This window comes from Mauremys reevesii, linkage group 2, assembly GCF_016161935.1.
Source record: "Mauremys reevesii isolate NIE-2019 linkage group 2, ASM1616193v1, whole genome shotgun sequence".
In the NCBI taxonomy this organism is placed as follows: Eukaryota; Metazoa; Chordata; order Testudines; family Geoemydidae; genus Mauremys; species Mauremys reevesii.
In genome coordinates, this window is record NC_052624.1 from 59,318,130 (window position 1) to 59,336,104 (window position 17,975).

The window sequence follows — 17,975 nt, forward strand, 5'->3', positions numbered from 1 at the left end:
ACAACAGTAACCACATGGTAACTCTGACCATGGCCCAATCCAGCAGTGAGGCTCTGTACGGGTGAGCCCTCAGTGCAAGACTGGGGTCTAAATCACTAAGATATAATGAATGTATTGTCATGTGGTTATGGGGCCCAAAAGTTGCCCTGATGCACATGCAAACCCATTGGCTACCACCAGCTTGTAAATAGGGTGCAAATCGTTGAGGGCAACATTTGCCCTTTGGCAAATAATTTGTCACAGTTAGAACTTTTAGAATCAACATCTTGCCCATTTCTTGAAAATTAATTTTAAATACACAAACATCTGAATTGGTACAATAGATATTTCTGTACTTTCAGATCATCAGACCAATGCTAACAAAAATGCCAAATGGGGTATTAAGAAGTGCTACAGTAATGTTAATCTTTTGGGTGTGTAAATCTTGATACCTTCTAGTTAATGCTTTTCATAGAGATGTGCACTGCTGAAGAACTGTGCATTGATTGTTATTCCACTGCATGTCACCCATGGCTACTCCCTCCAAAAAACAGATCCTCAGCACTGATGAACGATTTATCTACATGACACTGGCAAAGTGCACCAAAGGGGTGTGATTTGTGAAGCGTGGTACAGTGTTGTGCTCTAACTGCCCTTTAAAAGGTACCTAGTTCATGTTAATATAGTCCTGTTTCAAATGGGACTACATGAATGTGAACCAGGTACCTTTTGGGGTATGTCTACACAGCAATTAAACACCTGTGAGTGGGCCCATGTCTGCAGACTTTGCTTGTGGGGCTCACGCTGTAAAACTGAGGGTAGACATTTGGGCTTGGGCTGGATCCTGAACTCTGGGACCCTCCCCCTTCATGGGGTCCCAGAGCCTGGTTTCCAACCTGAATGTCTACCCTGCAATTTTAAAGACCCACAGACTGAGCCCCATGAGTCTGAGTCAGCTGACCTGGGCCAGCCTCAGGTGAGATATTGCAGAGTAGATGTATCCTGGGTGTCTTTATGCCACTCTGAAGCCTCTTACACTTACAGAAGCCTCAAGAAGACAGTAGAGAGCACCCACCGTTCAGGAAAACTCCTGGGAGGTGTGAGGCTAGCGTAGCCAACTTCATGCTACCTGGACCCCTATATAGAGGCATGTTGGGGCATATCCAGAGGCGGTCAAAAAAGCAAACAGGATGTTAGGAATCATTAAAAGGGGGATAGAGAATAAGACTGAGAATATATTATTGCCCTTATATAAATCCATGGTACGCCCACATCTCGAATACTGTGTACAGATGTGGTCTCCTCACCTCAAAAAAGATATATTCTAGCACTAGAAAAGGTTCAGAAAAGAGCAACTAAAATGATTAGGGGTTTAGAGAGGGTCCCATACAAGGAAAGATTAAAGAGGCTAGGACTCTTCAGCTTGGATAAGAGAAGACTAAGGGGGGATATGATAGAGGTATATAAAATCATGAGTGATGTTGAGAAAGTGGATAAGGAAAAGTTATTTACTTATTCCCATAATACAAGAACTAGGAGTCACCAAATGAAATTAATAGGCAGCAGGTTTAAAACAAATACAAGGAAGTTCTTCTTCATGCAGCGCACAGTCAATTTGTGCAACTCCTTAGCTGAGGAGGTTGTGAAGGCTAGGAATATAACAATGTTTAAAAGGGGACTGGATAAATTCATGGTGGCTAGGTCCATAAATGGCTATTAGCTAGGATGGGTAAGAATGGTGTCCCTAGCCTCTGTTCGTCAGAGGATGGAGATGGATGGCAGGAGAGAAATCACTTGATCATTGCCTGTTAGGTTCACTCCCTCTGGGGCACCTGGCATTGGCCACTGTTGGTAGACAGATACTGGGCTAGATGGACCTTTGGTCTGACCCTGTACGGCCATTCTTATGTTCTTATGTTGCTCCATCTGAGCCTCTGCAAGGAATCAGTCCCTATGAGACTGTTCCACGTGGCATAATCTAAAGCAGCTCAAAGTTTAGCGTTCTTAATTTTGGATAGAATAATTAAAAAGAGAGAGAGAGTCAAGAAAATCAGGTGAAGCAAAAGAAGCTTTCTGAGTTTGCTGAGTGTGGATGCCGGGAAGCAGGTCTCCTGTAGCTCAGCAGAGACAGGACCAGGATATGAAAGGTTTTAGTTGCCAGCTGTGGAAAAACTCATGGATTGTCAGGATGTTTAGCAAATGAAATCAATGGGAGGAACTACAGTCTCAATATGACCAATTAGAGTAAATTGCACTAAATCTCCAAGCCACAGGGGACACAAATTATAATTTGGTTGTTTGTTTACAGGCCAGCAAAGGTCGAACCACTCTTGTAATAGCTCATCGGCTTTCCACCATTCGGACTGCAAATGTAATAGTGGCCATAGCAGACGGTGCTGTGGCTGAAGTAGGAACACATTCAGAGCTGATGGAGAAAAGGGGGTTATATTATTCACTTGCAACAGCACAGGTACCTTACAAAGATACCAAAGTTTTGCTGTGAAAGTCCTTGTTTGTGACATATCAGCTTCATTTATTGAAAATAAGCAGGTTACGCATACACTAGTACGTGCATTAAGTTCTTTACTCTGCCAAGAAGTGAAAGGCACGATGGTAACTAAAAGCCAAATCACCGTTTCCTGCAAAAAAACAAGATTGTTCTGTTCGTACGTGTCACTGGGGTTTGCTCCTCCCCCCATGCGTCCCCAAACCCACAGATACCCCAGGATGTGCTGAAATCAGGCCCCCTTCCCCACACTCCAGCTTCCTTGTAGCATAGCTCCTTTGGCAACCGCTGTGTGTGGAATCCCAACTAAAGAGGTGGATGGAAGCTTTCACAGCACAAAGGTGGTTCCAAAGAAAAGGTAACAGTCTAGTCTGTAATTCTATTTCCTAATTTTGATGTTGGATCTACACTATGCACAGAATCTGTCAGAATCCAGATGCCCCCTAACGGCTAGACAACCAGGTGCTTGTACAATTACAGTTGTAGTGCAGGTGTGTATATACACCATTTTCAGCCTTTTTCTCCACTGTTGCTCTAGCACCCAGGGCACCTTCAATGGTAGAAATGGTGCTAGCGTACTGTAGGCAGAGCACAGGCATTTTTACTACCATGTTCTCTATCCAGGGTTAGAATAGAGGCTGATCTACCTGCTTCTGTCACCGTTGCTAGCCCAACTGTGAGAGACGTGCTAATAGTTTTGTTTAATGGAGGCAAGGCCTGACTGGCACTAAGGTTGTGACAGTGGAACAATTTTAAAGCATTTTTTTCATACCATTTATGTTACCATGGTTTTAAAACCACTCCTGTTAACAACACGGTTTAAGAATGGCCAATAGATAAAACTAGGCTGTTTTTAAGCCATATTTTAGAAAACTCTTGAATATACTTTGAAAATTGTTTGGTTTTAAAACATAGTTTCAAGACAAGTATGGCCTGCTCTGACCCTGGAAATAGTGTTTTAAACCATATTAGTAGGAAACTTTCTTATAGGCTATACTTTAGAACTGTTGTACTATCATGGATTCTTTCATCTGTGCAATTCAGAATCAACCCACTTTGATACTCTGGGGGTGTGGGAAGATAAACTAGAAAGAAATTCAGAAGAAATTGTTTCAAAATACTAGGAACGAAATCTTCCCTCTATCAAAGTTTATACGAGTTTTGCCGCTGACTTTAATGGGGCCAGGATTTCGGCCTAAAATGGGAGAACAAACATGTTTTATCATGAGTTTGCAAACCATTTAAAAAACAGAATTAAAACAATATGTCAAAGTATTTTTGAATGTATTGTTTGCTTACAACCTTTTGGGCCCCCTTCTGAAAGAGGCAGAGCAGCCTCATTTCTCATGGAAGTCAATGGAAGCTCACAGGACTAACTGCACAGGATTAGGCTCTTTGGAAGAAAGTGAGCATGGCTTCCTTAATGCTTGGCACAAAATGTTAGCTTTTTGTGTAAACATGCAGAGAATACAGAAGATGCCTGTAGCTGGAGTTCAGGAGGTGAGGAGTGAGAATCCAATAACTAGGAGAAATGTTCTTATGTTTCTCCAAATAAGGGTGTGAGTAGCAAATTCAGAGGACTAAATCCAAAATAGCAGTCAGGGTCTCACAGAACCTACATGAAACTGCAAATGGAAGTGGAGTCTCCCTAGGGTGACCAGATAGCAAGTGTAAAAAATCGGGACAGGGGGTGGGGGGTAATAGGTGCCTATATAAGAAAAAGCCCCCAAAATTGGAACAGTCCCTATAAAATCAGGACATCTGGTCACCCTAAGTCTACCTAATGCAACTACACTGACCTTTTGGATGTATTTGTGACTGAATTTATGTTGTGTTAAAGTCTATTAAAACAGAAGACCATGAAGAATCAACAGAAACTCTTACCTTAAAAGATCATGAAGAAGTGTTCCCCATCAATGGGTTGATTTCCAAAAGAGCAAGCTTAAAACATGTTCCACAAAAAGAGGCTGAAGAAGAAGCTGCACCTGAAGAGGTAATGGTCTACTGTAGCTTAGTCGAGATTTTTTTGTTTTGGTTTGGTTTTGGTTGTTTGGTTTGTGGGTCTTTGTTTTCATCCTAAAAAGATTCAGCAGTTCAGTGGTAAACCTGCACAATTCTTCCAGGGAGATCAGAACATTTCTGAAAGGTGGTGTATATCAAAGATTATTTCAGTGGGAGTCAAGAGGACTGTGTCCTCTTCCTAAAATTGTATCACTGATTCAATGTGCAACTTTCAGCAAGTCACTTCACTTCTCAGTGTGTCGTTTCCTCATCAATAAAATATGGGTAATACATAACCTCCTTTGTAGAGCTTCTCTGAGATCCTTGAGTGTAAGGTGCTACTGAATGTAAGTACAAAGCATAATTATCCATGTAAAGTTTGCTGCTAAGAGTATTCCAGAGTGTTTTCAGAATGGATTTTGGCCAGTCCTGTCACCTGCAGTCTTCCATTTACCTGCCTTGTTCTCTACTAGTCCAGGGTTCTTAAACTCAACTCTTCCTGTAGGCACCATAATGCAGCCTGGCTCTCTAAAAAATGTAAAATTGAATTGTATTTGACAAAAATAAAAGATCTGATTTTAATGTGTTTTTCTTTTCCAGGAACACCTTCCCAAAGTTTCTTTCCTGAAGCTTTTTAGATTAAACAAGTCCGAGTGGCCTTTCATTGCACTGGGGACACTAGCTGCTGTTATTAGTGGAGCATGTCACCCTATCTTTTCCATCATATTTGCTAAAATTATCACAGTAAGTGCAGTACTGACCTTTCCGTAATGTAATTGTAGAAGGATGCTAGTTAAGTTGACCTGATTGGTACCGTTGGCCCTATGTACACTTCTGTGAAACCACGGTAGTTAGAATCATTTTTACACATAGTTCTTTACAAAAATATACTAGCATAGTTTCACCACTGTTTCTTGGGTCACTGAGCACCCAACATAAGCAGATTATAAACATGGTTTGTAAAACAATTCAGAACATAGGAATACCATGTTTGCATCTTTCCGTTTGAAAATGGTTCTGGCTAACATAGTTTCTCTGTAGTATATTAATCCTTAGTATTTATATTGCACTTTTTTCCCATTCACAAAGCATTTTATGAACATTAATGAATGAGTCCTCACAACTTATCTGTGAAGGAAGGAAGTATTATCCCCATTTTACACAAACCGAGGCAGAGAGATGTGAGTTGTCCAAAGCCACAGAGGATATAATTGTTGGAGCATGTTGTAGAACCAAGAAGTTCCCATTCCTGTAGTTTAATCATAGAATATTAGGGTTGGAAGAGACCTCAGGACTAAATCAACCCCAACTAAATCATCTCAACCAGGGCTAATCGCTGGCTCACACCTTCTTTTCCTCTCTCTAATGCAGATGGAGGAGGTTCTTTCTGCGCTGACTAGAGTGAAGTAGGGCCTCTTGTAGTGCTCCTGTTCCTGAAAGATTATGCCTATTGGAATATCATTAAGAAAAAAGGTTTCCTGATGGCATCAGAGGGTCAACTTCTATTAGGAAGTTACTGATCAACCAGTTGCTAACAAGATTGCTTTTTTCATTCCTTCTAATTTTGACTTCAGTGCTGTGTCAGCGTTCCAAAGCCAGGGAATGGGCACAATCATTACTGCAGTCTCTGACACCAGTGGGTAAAGGTCTGAACAAAGGTAATTCTCTGTAGCCAGGCAGCAGAGGTACAGCACCATGACTATCAGAAGGGGAGTGAGTGTGAGGCAGAAAAGTCCATGTGAGGCTTTTGAAAATTTAACCCTTAGTCCTCGTTAACTTTAACCTTGAAATAGTCATTCATATAAATGTTCTCCTCTCTTCTTCCCCAAGTATGTAAGAAACTCCATTCTAGTCTATATAGTGTTATACAGCATCTATTAATAGACTGGCTAACAAAATATTTGGATATTTTTCCTTCTATATTTGCAGATCTTTTCAATAAAAGATGATCGGGAGAGGATCCAGCACGAAGCTAACATTTTCTCCATCACATTTGCAGTTATAGGTGTTGTTTGCTTTATCACTTGGTTTTTGCAGGTAAACTCTCATAATCAATAAAACAATTGGTCGGAACAGCAGTTTGCATTCTAGTAACTGCTTTAATAAGCTATGGATTTAAAGTTGGCAGCTGAGTGATCATGGCATGACGGAATAGGGGAATGTCTGTCTGGTTCTGCAGCTGTATTGTTCAGCTCTGGTTGGTTTTTTTTAATTTTATATTCACATCTCACCATTTTGTGCTATGCTTGTAATAAATGACTGCACTCGATGTATAAATAGCATCAGACTGCCATTTAAATTACAAGTAGTAAAAATCAAAGATATGAGGCACTTCTGGCTTTTTATTTTGTTTTGTTTTGTTTTGTTTGTTTGTTTTTTCTTACAGGGATTCCTTTATGGGAGGTCAGGAGAAATCCTAACAATGAGATTAAGGCATATGGCATTTAAAGCCATGCTGCGGCAGGTTAGTGTTAAAATTTTTCTTATAAATACACCATTTTCTCACTTGCCTTTCCTATAATAAATTGCAAAGAGATTAATTCATCCTCTTTCCTCATACACAGCGTAATTTTACTGCATCACCTTTCACATGAAGATTTAGGTATTAATTATATGTATACTTACTCTAGCCAAAGTAGGAGAAGAACTATACTAATTCTAACCATGATTAACTACTATTATTGCAAATTTCCTTGACCACTCTGAATAAAGATTTGTTTGACTGGAAATCGTGTTAGAACCAGTGGTGAGCTGCAGCCGGTTCGCACCGGTTCGCGTGAACCGGTTGTTAAATTTAGAAACCCTTTTAGAACCGGTTGTAAAGGGCTTTTAAATTTAACAAAAGCTCCGCTCCCTGCAATGCCCCCAGCCCCAGCTCACCTGGCTCCAGCTCTGCCTTTGCCGCCTCCTCTGAAGGCTCCCCCTCCAGGCTTCCCGCCAATCAGCTCTTAGCGCAGGAAGCCTGGGAGGGCTGAGAAGGAAGCAGCAGCTTCCTGCAGGTGAGCGGGGCGGGGGGGACACAAGGAGGGCTCTAGGCGCCGCGCGTCCCTGGCCCCAACCCTGACTCCGGGCAGCGCAGCTCCGGCCCGGCCCCCGGCTCCGACCCCGGCCAGGTGGCGCGGCTCCGGGCCGGCCCCCAACCCCGACTGTGGCCGGGTGGCGCAGCTCCAGGCTGGCCCCCGGCTCCGACCCCAACTCCAGCCGGGTGGCGCGGCTCCGGGCCAGCCCCCGGCTCTGACCCCGGCCCCGACCCCGGCCGGCCAGCGTGGCTCTGGGCCGGCCCCCGGCTCTGACCCAGGCCCCGGCCCCGGCCCCGAGTCCGGCCGGCCGGCGCAACTCCGGGCTGGACCCCGGCTCTGACCCCGATTTCGGGCTGGCCAGTGGCTCTGGCCCGGCCCCCAACTCCAGCCCAACGCCCGTGGCTCCCAGCCCCGACTCTGGGTGGCACAGCCCCCATCTCCAGGCAGCGCGGTAAGGGGGGCAGGGAGCAGGGAGAGGGTGTTGGATAGAGGGCTGAGGGTGGATTAGGGTCGGGACTGGGGGCGGTCAGAGGGCAGGGAACAGGGGAATTGAATGGGGGCAAGGGTCCTGGGGGGCAGTCAGGAAGGACCAGGGGTTGGATGGGGCGGTGAGAGGCAGTCAGGGGCAGGGGTTCCAGGGGCAGTCAGGACAGAGAGAAGGGGTAGTAGGATGGGGCGGGGATCCCGGGGGGCCATCAGGAATAAGAGGAGGGGTTAGATGAAGTGGCAGGGGGCAGTTAGGGGACAGGGAAGGGGGTGGATAGGGCAGGGGTCGTGGGGGGCAGGGCAGGGATCCCGGGGGGCGGGGGGTCACAACCCCCTCGTGGGGTGAGGAGGAGGGAACCGGTTGTTAATATTTTGGCAGCTCATCACTGGTTAGAACCTCATGAAAGTATGCTACATGCTACCAAGCTAAGACCTCATTTACAGGCTGAAAACAACCACACCAAAACCAGTCATTAAATTTGGTTGAAGTTCAAGCTTGTTCTAACAACTGGGATATGGTTTTGAATCCCATTATAGTGTGATTCTGTCCCATCCATGCAGTCTGCGCTATACCATGTAAGAACAGAGTTGAGTGGCAACCAAGTTTAATTGCAGTTATTAATCAGGTGTGTGGGGGCGGGGGTGCGTGTGTTTGTGCGTGCGCGTGTGCATGCGCCCTGAGGTTACCACCTACTTCATTTTAAATCAGGTTAATTTTAAACCAGATGGCTTTTTTGAGTGACCAAATTATATTCCTGCTTTTACCTGCTGAACCTGGTTTTCTTTGGTAGCTGTCAGATGCCCATCGTCCTAAACATCATTTTTATTTATGTCAAGCACATGCTTATCTTCTTTGGCCAGTGGCATTGAGCAATCAGAAGGCCCCTGGTATGAATTTTAATCTTCCTGACAGTAGCACTGACATAACATGCTGAGTACTTGATGCTGGCCTAAGTTAGTGCATTCAAGGAGAGGTATGTTGAAAACCACAAAGAAAAAGAACTTCACCTCAGCTGAGAAGAATACCCAGGTTGGCCTTACCATGAGGTGAACTGAGGCGGCCGCCTCAGGTGCCACACTGTGTGTGGGGGAGGCGAGGGGGAGTGGCACCAATAGGACCCAGAGTGTAGAAAATTGTGTCTGTTGCTGGTGCATATGTATCTCTCTGCTCTAGATGCACAGAGATGGTGGAGTGCTGTGCTGGAGGAACGAGGACACAAGAGACATAACAGGCAGGCAGGAGAAAAGGTGAGAGGGAATAACAGAAAGCAGCAGGAGCTGCAGGGAGATAGAGGAGGAGGAGCCTCTCATGTACCTCTCTAGCACCCCCAGGAGCCTGGACTGATTGACACCAGCTTCTCAGGGAGCTTCCTGTTTCCTGCTGCTTTCCTGAACCCACTTGAGGAGAACAGGCAATGAACTGAAGTAGTAGAAGCCAGTTAGGCCCTTAAGACGCTGATATCTTCCATCACTCAGGCCCTGCTACCAGCCTGCTTATTTGTCCCCTTCAACTGAGTGTTGAGAGCCACTATAGCTGGCACAGAACAACAGTCATGAGGATAGGGGGGAGGGATAGCTCAGTGGTTTGAGCATTGGCCTGCTAAACCGAGGGTTGTGAATTCAATCCTTGAGGGGGCCATTTAGGGAACTGGGGTAAAAATCTGCCTGGGAATTGGTCCTGCTTTGAGCAGGGGGTTGGACTAGATGACCTCCTGAGGTCCCTTCCAACCTTGATATTCTATGATTCTATGAAAGAAGAAAACACCCTGGCAACAGAAGTCAAACAGAAGATTGTGGCAGATCTGAGGTCAGCAAGATATTACTCTGTTATTCTGGACTGCACACCTGACATCAGCCATACAGAACAAATGACTTTAATGGTGTTTTTTGTAACAACAACAGAACCTAGTGAAAATGTCCCTGCAATGGCGACTGTCAGAGAGCATTTTCTATAATTATTGACATTGATGATACTACAGGAGCTGGTATGACAAATATGCTTCTTAAAAAGCTGGAAGATATGGGAATTGCGATAGCTGACATGAGAGGTCAGGGCTAAAATAATGGTGCCAACATGAGAGGAAAGAACAGAGGAATGCAAACACGGATCCAAGAGTTAAACCCTCGAGCTTTTTTTGTCCCATGAGTTTTCAAAGATAATGGCCAATGGCTCTGCAATCACATCCACCAACTCCTTTAGCACCCTCAGATGCAGCACATCCAGCCCTATGGACTTGTGCTCGTCCAGTCTTTCTAAATAGTCACAAACCACTTATTTCTCCACAGAGAGCTGGTCACCTCCTTCCCACACTGTGCTGCCCAGTGCAGAAGTCTGGGAGCTGACCTTGTTTGTGAAGACAGAGGCAAAAAAAGCATTGAGTACATTAGCTTTTTCCACATCCTCTGTCACTAGGTTGCCTCCCTCATTCAGTAACAGACCCACACTTTCCTTGACTTTCTTCTCGTTGCTAACATACCTGAAGAAACCCTTCTTGTTACTCTTAACATCTCTTGCTAGCTACAACTCCAAGTGTGATTTGGCCTTCCTGATTTCACTCCTGCATGCCTGAGCAATATTTATACTCCTCCCTGGCAGCGGCATATTATCACCTAGGCCAACAAGGCCTAGGCCTAGGGCGGCAAATTTGCAGGGGTGGCAAATTTGCTCGTGACCCCTCCCCAACTCCACCCCTTCCCCAAATCCCCGGCCTGCCTCCTCCCCCAGGCGCGCCGTGCTTCCCTCCATCCACCTCCCTCCCAGGCTTGCTGCGTGAAAGCACTGGGAGGGAGGGAGAAGCGAGTAGCGGTGCGCTTGGAGAAGGTAGATCAGAGGTGAGCTGGGGCCCACAGGCGCGGGGAGTAACCCGGGGGGGGCCGGGAACTGCTCCCTGCCCCAGCTCACCTCCACACCACCGCTGCCATTCCCCAAGCATGCTGCAACTCCCCTTCTCCCCCCTCCCTCCTTCCCAGGCTTACCACGAGGGAGCAGAGGTGAGCTGGCGTGGGGGGGGGCAATTTTTTGAGGGCCTAGGGGCACCAAATTTGTTAATCCGCCACTGTTCCCTGGTCATTTGTCCAAGCTTCCACTTCTTGAAAGCTTCTTTTTTGTGTTTAAGATCAGCAAGGATTTCACTGTTAAGCCAAGCGGGTCGCCTGACATATTTACTATTTTTTCTACACATTGCGATGGTTTGTTCCTGCAACCTCAATAAGGATTCTTTAAAATACAGCCAGCTCTCCTGGACTCCTTTCCCCCTCATTTAGGGAACTGGGGTAAAAAATCTGCCTGGGGATTGGTCCTGCTGTAAGCAGGGGGGTGGACTAGATGACCTCCTCAGGTCCCTTCCAGCCCTGATATTCTATGATTATTGGCTGAGTCTATGTTATTCTCCCAGGGGATCATGCCCATCAGTTCCCTGAGGGAGTCAAAGTCTGCTTTTCTGAAGTCCAGGGTCTGTATTCTGCTGCTCTCCTTTCTTCCTTGTGTCAGGATCCTGAACTCGACCATCTCATGGTCACCGCCTCCCAGGATCCCATCCAGTTTTGCTTCCCCTACTAATTCTTCCCTGTTTGTGAGCAGCAGGTCAAGAAGAGCTCTGCCCCTAGTTGGTTCCTCCAGCACTTTCACCAGGAAATTGTCCACTACACTTTCCAAAAACTTCCTGGATTGTTTGTGCACCGCTGTATTGCTTTCCCAGCAGATGTCAGGGTGATTGAAGTCTCCCATGAGAACCAGGGCCTCCGATCTAGTAACTTCTGTTAGTTGCCAGAAGAAAGCCTTGTCCACCTCATCCCCCTGGTCTGATGGTCTATAGCAGACTCCCACCACGACATCACCCTTGTTGTTCACACGTCTAAACTTAATCCAGAGACTCTCAGGTTTTTCTGCAGTTTTATACCGGAGCTCTGAGTAGTCATACTGCTCTTTTACATACAATGCAACTCCCCCACCTTTTCTGCCCTGCCTGTCCTTCCTGAACAGTTTATATCCATCCATGACAGTACTCCAGTCATGTGAGTTATCCCACCAAGTCTCTATTATTCCAATCACATCATAATTCCTTGACTGTGCCAGGACTTCCAGTTCTCCCAGGTGGTTTCCCAGGCTTCTTGCATTTGTGTATAGGTACTTAAGATAACTTGCTGATCGTCCTGCTTTCTCAGTATGAGGCAGGAGTTCTCCCCTCTTGTGCTCTCGTGCTTGTGCTTCCCCTCGGGATCCCACTTCCCCTCTTACCTCAGGGCTTTGGTCTCCTTCCCCCGGTGAACCTAGTTTAAAGCCCTCCTCACTAGGTTAATCAGTCTGCTTGCGAAGATGCTCTTCCCTCTCTTCGTTAGGTGGAGCCCGTCTCTGCCTAGCACTCTTCCTTCTTGGAACACCATTCCATGGTCAAAGATTCCAAAGCCTTCTCTCCGACACCACCTGCGTAGCCATTCATTGGCTTCCACGATGCTACGGTCTCTACCCAGGCCTTTTCCTTCCACAGTGATGATGGACGAGAACAGCATTCCTTTATCCTTCTTCCCAGAGCCACGTAGTCTGCAGTGATCTGCTCAAGGTCATTCTTGGCAGTATCATTGGTGCCCACGTGGAGAAGTAGGAAGTGATAGTGATCCGAGGGCTTGATGAGTCTCGTCAGTCTCTCCATCACATCGTGAATCCTAGCTCCTGGCAAGCAGCAGACCTCTCAGTTTTCCCGGTCGGGACGGCAGATAGATGACTCAGTCCCCCTGAGGAGGGAGTCCCTGACCACCACCACCCACCTCCTCTTGGGAGACGTGGTCGTGGAACCCCCATCCCTAGAACAGTGCGTCTCATGCCTTCCAATTGGTGGAGTCACCTTCTGCTCCCTTACCTCAGCTGTATCATCTAGTCCACTCTCCGCATTAGTACCTGTGGAGAGAACATGAAAACAGTTGCTCACCTGTATCTGCATTGCTGATACATGGAGGCTCCTCTTTGTTCTTCTGGAGGTCACATGCTGCCAATTTTCTTCACCATCCTTCTGTCCCCACTGTGCAGCCTGCTCTGATTCTTCAGGACGTTGTGCCCATAGAAGCATATCCTGACATCTGTCCAGGAAATCTTCATTTTCTCTTACGCAATGCAGGGTCGATACTTGTTTCTCCAGACCTTGAACCTTCTCTTCCAATATGGAGACCAGCTTGCACTTTGTACAGACAAAGTTGCTTCTGTCCTGTGGAAGAAAGACGAACATGGCACATCCTGTGCAGGTCACAACAGCTGACCGCTCACCATCCATATTACCTTCCTTCTAATGGCTTCCTCAGCTGTTGCAGTAACTACTCAGAGAAGCCTGCAAGATGCAAGCCTCAATGCACTCTCCCCAGTCAAACTCCCTGTTAGCCTCTCCGCTGTTTGCCGCTCAGCTGGTTTGCAGCTGACTGCCTTTTTATAACAGTCAGGCTCACTCAAGGCCCACCTAGAACAAAGCACTCCCCGTTAATGGGGCAAAAAACAAAGCAGCTCTGCCAAAGAACCTGTGGCAGCAGATTGCCCAGTATCTCCACGAAAATTTCCTGGAGATCTCTGAATAAGGTTCCTGTGACATGAGGAAGTCAATCAACAGCCTATTCCGCCGCTCAGACTAGGCATGCAGTGGGAGACAAGCCTTCTTTCTGCAACCCTCCTGCCCCCAACAACTTGCTTCAGTGAGTCCCAAAATCAAGTCCACTTACCAGGGGCCTCCTCTCCTGTTGGCACTTCGCCAAGCTCCAACAGCTGTGACTGGCTAGCCTCCTCTGGGGTAGAAAAGAGCTCCTGGCTGCATGCATCTCTGACCTCCGAGTCATCCTCTGACTCTGGGTTTCCCTCCCCTTCCACATCCTTGTCCAAGATTTCCTCCTCCTGGCTCGGTCCACTCTCAATTGGCATACGAGCCACCGAAGTATCCACAGTGGTCTTCACAGTGGACGTGGGGTTGCCACCGAGTAGCACGTCCAGCTCTTTGTAGAACCAGCAGCTCGTGGGCACAGCACCGGAGCAGTGGTTTGCCTCCCCAGCCTTGTGGTAGGCGTTCCACAGCTCCTTCACTTTGACCCTGCACGGCAATGTGTCCCGGTCATGGCCCCTTTCTGTCATGCATTGTGAAATCTGTCCATAGATATCATAATTCGTACGGCTGGAGCACAGCTGGGACTGGACAGCCTCCTTTCCCCAAATGCTGATGAGGTCCAGCAGCTCAGCATTGCTCCAAGCAGGGGATTGCCTGATGCGTGGAGCAGGCATGGCCACCTGGAAAGATACGCTGAGACCACTGCACGCATCACCGAGCAAACAGGAAGGGGACTTTCAAAATTCCAAAGTAATTTACGGGGTGGGGATGACGGTTGGTAACCTGAGGGCAGGGCAATAGAGCTCAAATTGATGACCAGAGAGGTGAGAACAGGCATTGTGGGACACCTCCCAGGGGCCAATCGCAGTGCTATAATCAACCACAGTGTCTACACTGGTACCGCAATGCTGTAGCTCCGGCGCAGAAAGCTTTACACCTCTCGTTGGGGTGGGTTTTTTACAGTGCTGCAACTGTGCAGTTTCTGCGCACTAAGTGGCTTGGCAGTGTGTACACCTTGGGATTTACATCGCAGAAAGCTGCTTTACTCTGCAGAAACTTGCCATTGTAGACAAGGCCTAAACCTTCCATGCAAAGGCCTGATTCTCAGCCCACTGAAGTCAGTGGGAAGACACAATGGGCTTCAGGGTGAGGCCCATATTTTCTAATGGCCGGCAAGTGGAAATTCTTGGCTTTTGAGCGCTGAAACATGGTTTCTGCAATGCTTTTAATTTTTGGTTTAAAAAACACTTAATCTAAACTCATATTAAAACCATTTTAGCCTGACCTGAAGCCTTTTAAATCCATGTTAGCAAACAGTGTCCTAGTACAAGTGTGGAAGGGGCCATGGTGACAGAATGAAAATACTCCAGCTAAATCTATCATCTGCATCAAAATAGTGTCCATGCAGCTATAGTGAAGTTTAGGTTAAAGAAATATTTGAATAATTAACTCTCTTTTATGCCTACTTCACTTCACTCTGTATATATACAAATCAAGTTCAGCAATTAACTTATCTCAACCCCAGCCTTGAAATCGGAGACTATACCAATGCTGACAGGTCAGCTGGTTTCCTTTTGTAGCCCATAACTGATCTTTAGTTGATCAGTAACTAAAAGTCAATCTGATATATAGGGCCACCCAAGGCCCCTAAACTAGCATGACATCCATTCTGTACAGGCTAATTGCTGACCGCCTTTACTTTCAGACTGCAGGATGCTGGGCATAAGAAGATTTATAGGGGAGGCCCCAGAGTCTGCAAGAAGAGAGGAGGCTTAGAGCATAGGACTTCAAGAAAATACAAAATCTAGGCTATCTTCAGAGTTCAGCTGTTGCCTTGCTAAGAACACACAGGACCAACATTTTAAAGGGTCTTTATAACTATGTCTGATATTTGCAAGAATATAAATTTTGAATGCACAAAAAATCATAGACCATATTCTTAACAGGTATAAATCGGCATTGCTTGACTTGAAGTAAAGGGAGCTACATCAGTCTACAATAAGTTATTATCTGGCTGCAAATGGATATTTGCATGCATAAATCAAGTAATTGCATGCACAAATTGGTTAACGTGATTTGCATGGGTAACTATCCACATTAAATAGAGAGGACGCTTTTGAACAAATAGATGTTTGGTGGGTTTTGGTTTTGTTTTTCATGTGCAAACAGACATACTCAGACACTGAAGATTTTGTTAATAATAAAGCAAGAAGGGGAGAAATGACCTTGCTCTCACTAAGTAACTTCATTTTTCTGTTTTGTTCCATAGGAAATCTCTTGGTTTGATGATAAGAAAAACAACACCGGAGCTCTGACAACAAGATTAGCCACAGAGGCAGCACAAATTCAAACAGTACGTACTGTACGTGTGTGTGAGAGAGAGATTTTTGTATCTATATAACACTAACATTAAATATGGATCATTCTTCCAGGGTACTTACAAGACGACATTATCTGTAAAGCTAGGGACAAGCACACTATTCAGCTGTTAGGAGGTCAGTGACCATGAGCACTGGATCATACTAGTGGAAGGAAGAAAGCAGATTTATGGAGAGATGGACAAGACTGGGAAGAGAGAAAGCAAGGAGGCCCAGAATGTTAGGGTTACTGATAAAGGTGGAGGAGAGGAGGCAGCTATTTAAATGGAGAGAATTAGATTTAGAATGAAGGGACAAAAGGAACGCTAGGGCATTGTGAGCGAGGGAGGAGGAGTAAGTGAAGCAGGTGTTGTGCAGTACATAGAGAAGGGGCTGAACTACAAGTTTGGATTTGGATATGAAGTTTCCTAAAGTTCATGAGTGTTGGGATATAGGGTTGTGGTTCAGCCCATTGTAATGATACAGGGCAAACTTGGAGTTCAGCAGAGTTCAGATCTGGAGTTTCAGATTAGCCTGTCTCTAGAAGGAACAAGGGATGGGTGAAAGGGAGAGTGACTGAAAGCACTTCAGCTAAAAGCACTATATAAATGCTAGTAGAGATTCTGGGTTTCAGTTTTAAATTTCAAACAGTCAATAAAAGGCCAGGCCTGCTATTTTTCAAGAACTCGTTTTCAAAAATAAACGCTGGATGCCAAGATTCCTTTAAGCAGAATTAACATCCAGTGTCCACTGTAAGTTACGGTCTGAATCACTCCCTATGGCTTCTTTGTTGGCCACTAATAGTTGTGAGATTCTCACAGTGTGGGAATGGAGGTTTCAAACAACAAATGAGACTGTATTTTAAAAACAGTCACCAGTACTGGATGGCACAGCCCATTTCTGCTAGGGGAGATGAGGCCAGAGTGAAAGGTCTCTCTCTGAAAGGTATGTGCAGGGGACGGGGGTTGTTTTGGGGTTTTTTAATCTACTTGTTATCAGGTAGGGAGAAGGATTGTAGTTAAGACCCATTAGCAAATGACAGTTTTCACATATTACCCAATTACAGGCAACAGGTTCAAGGCTTGGCGTAATAGCACAAAACATCTCCAGCATGGGATTGTCTGTCATCATTTCTTTTATATATGGGTGGGAGATGACTCTGCTGATCCTAGTGATGGCGCCAGTGCTTGCTGTGACTGGGATGCTGGAGACCAGTGCATTGACTGGATTTGCCAACCGAGATAAAAAGGAACTGCAACGAGCAGGAAAGGTAAAATACAGCTTCTTCATAACACAGCTAATCGAATGGAACAAATAAAGAATAGACTCTCCTAATTCTAATCTGATCTGTGATGTGACCCCCTCCAGGGTTCATTTTCAATACACCACCTGTTTTTTTAATTTGTACAGTGCCTAGCACAACAGGGTCTCAGTCCATGATGAGGACTCCCAGGTGCTATTGCAATACAAATGCATAATAATAGTTACCGTTCTAGTTTATATAGTTGGGGGGGGGTATGCTAATGCCCTACCAGCACTCTATTCTTATTTTTTTCTAAAAAAGAATAAACCAATACTCACATATACACATGAACAAGAGTTCACTCTTACTTACCGTTCAAGGACTCAGCTGAAGCACCCCCTCAGCCAGACCAGTGAATCTCAGCCTAACTTTGCACATTTAGGTATATACCTGGAGTTGGGAACATTGAAATAAAAGCATCTGCATTTATTTCTGTGATTAAGCCTTTGCACAAACAAACTGGATATTTATTTTGCTGCATTCAATATATTACCACCATAAGTACAAGTAAGTACATTCCTCTGTAAAAAAAAAAATGTTTACCAATCCCAGACTACATTGAGAAGGACCAGCGGTGATTTTTTTCCATCTCATTTTGTCTTTTGGTTTTCCTGTTTACATAAAGGTAGCAACTGAAGCTGTGGAGAACATTAGAACAGTTGCTTCATTAACTAGAGAGAGCACTTTTGAACAAATGTATGAAGAAAACCTGCAGAAGCCATACAGGTCAGAAATGATTCATGTCAT

The 17,975-nt window shown here is 45.6% G+C and overlaps 1 protein-coding gene across 1 annotated transcript in view; it reads left to right on the forward strand.

The window, feature by feature from the left end:
* Nucleotides 1-17,975, forward strand: part of LOC120396981 (ATP-binding cassette sub-family B member 5-like) — a 68,242-nt gene that overhangs the window by 33,718 nt on the left and 16,549 nt on the right. The window contains exons 15-22 of the mRNA XM_039522290.1: nucleotides 2,288-2,449; nucleotides 4,326-4,478; nucleotides 5,087-5,230; nucleotides 6,416-6,523; nucleotides 6,873-6,950; nucleotides 15,838-15,921; nucleotides 16,992-17,195; nucleotides 17,854-17,954. Coding sequence (XP_039378224.1) covers nucleotides 2,288-2,449; nucleotides 4,326-4,478; nucleotides 5,087-5,230; nucleotides 6,416-6,523; nucleotides 6,873-6,950; nucleotides 15,838-15,921; nucleotides 16,992-17,195; nucleotides 17,854-17,954 — 1,034 coding nt within the window. The remainder of the gene's footprint in view (nucleotides 1-2,287; nucleotides 2,450-4,325; nucleotides 4,479-5,086; nucleotides 5,231-6,415; nucleotides 6,524-6,872; nucleotides 6,951-15,837; nucleotides 15,922-16,991; nucleotides 17,196-17,853; nucleotides 17,955-17,975) is intronic.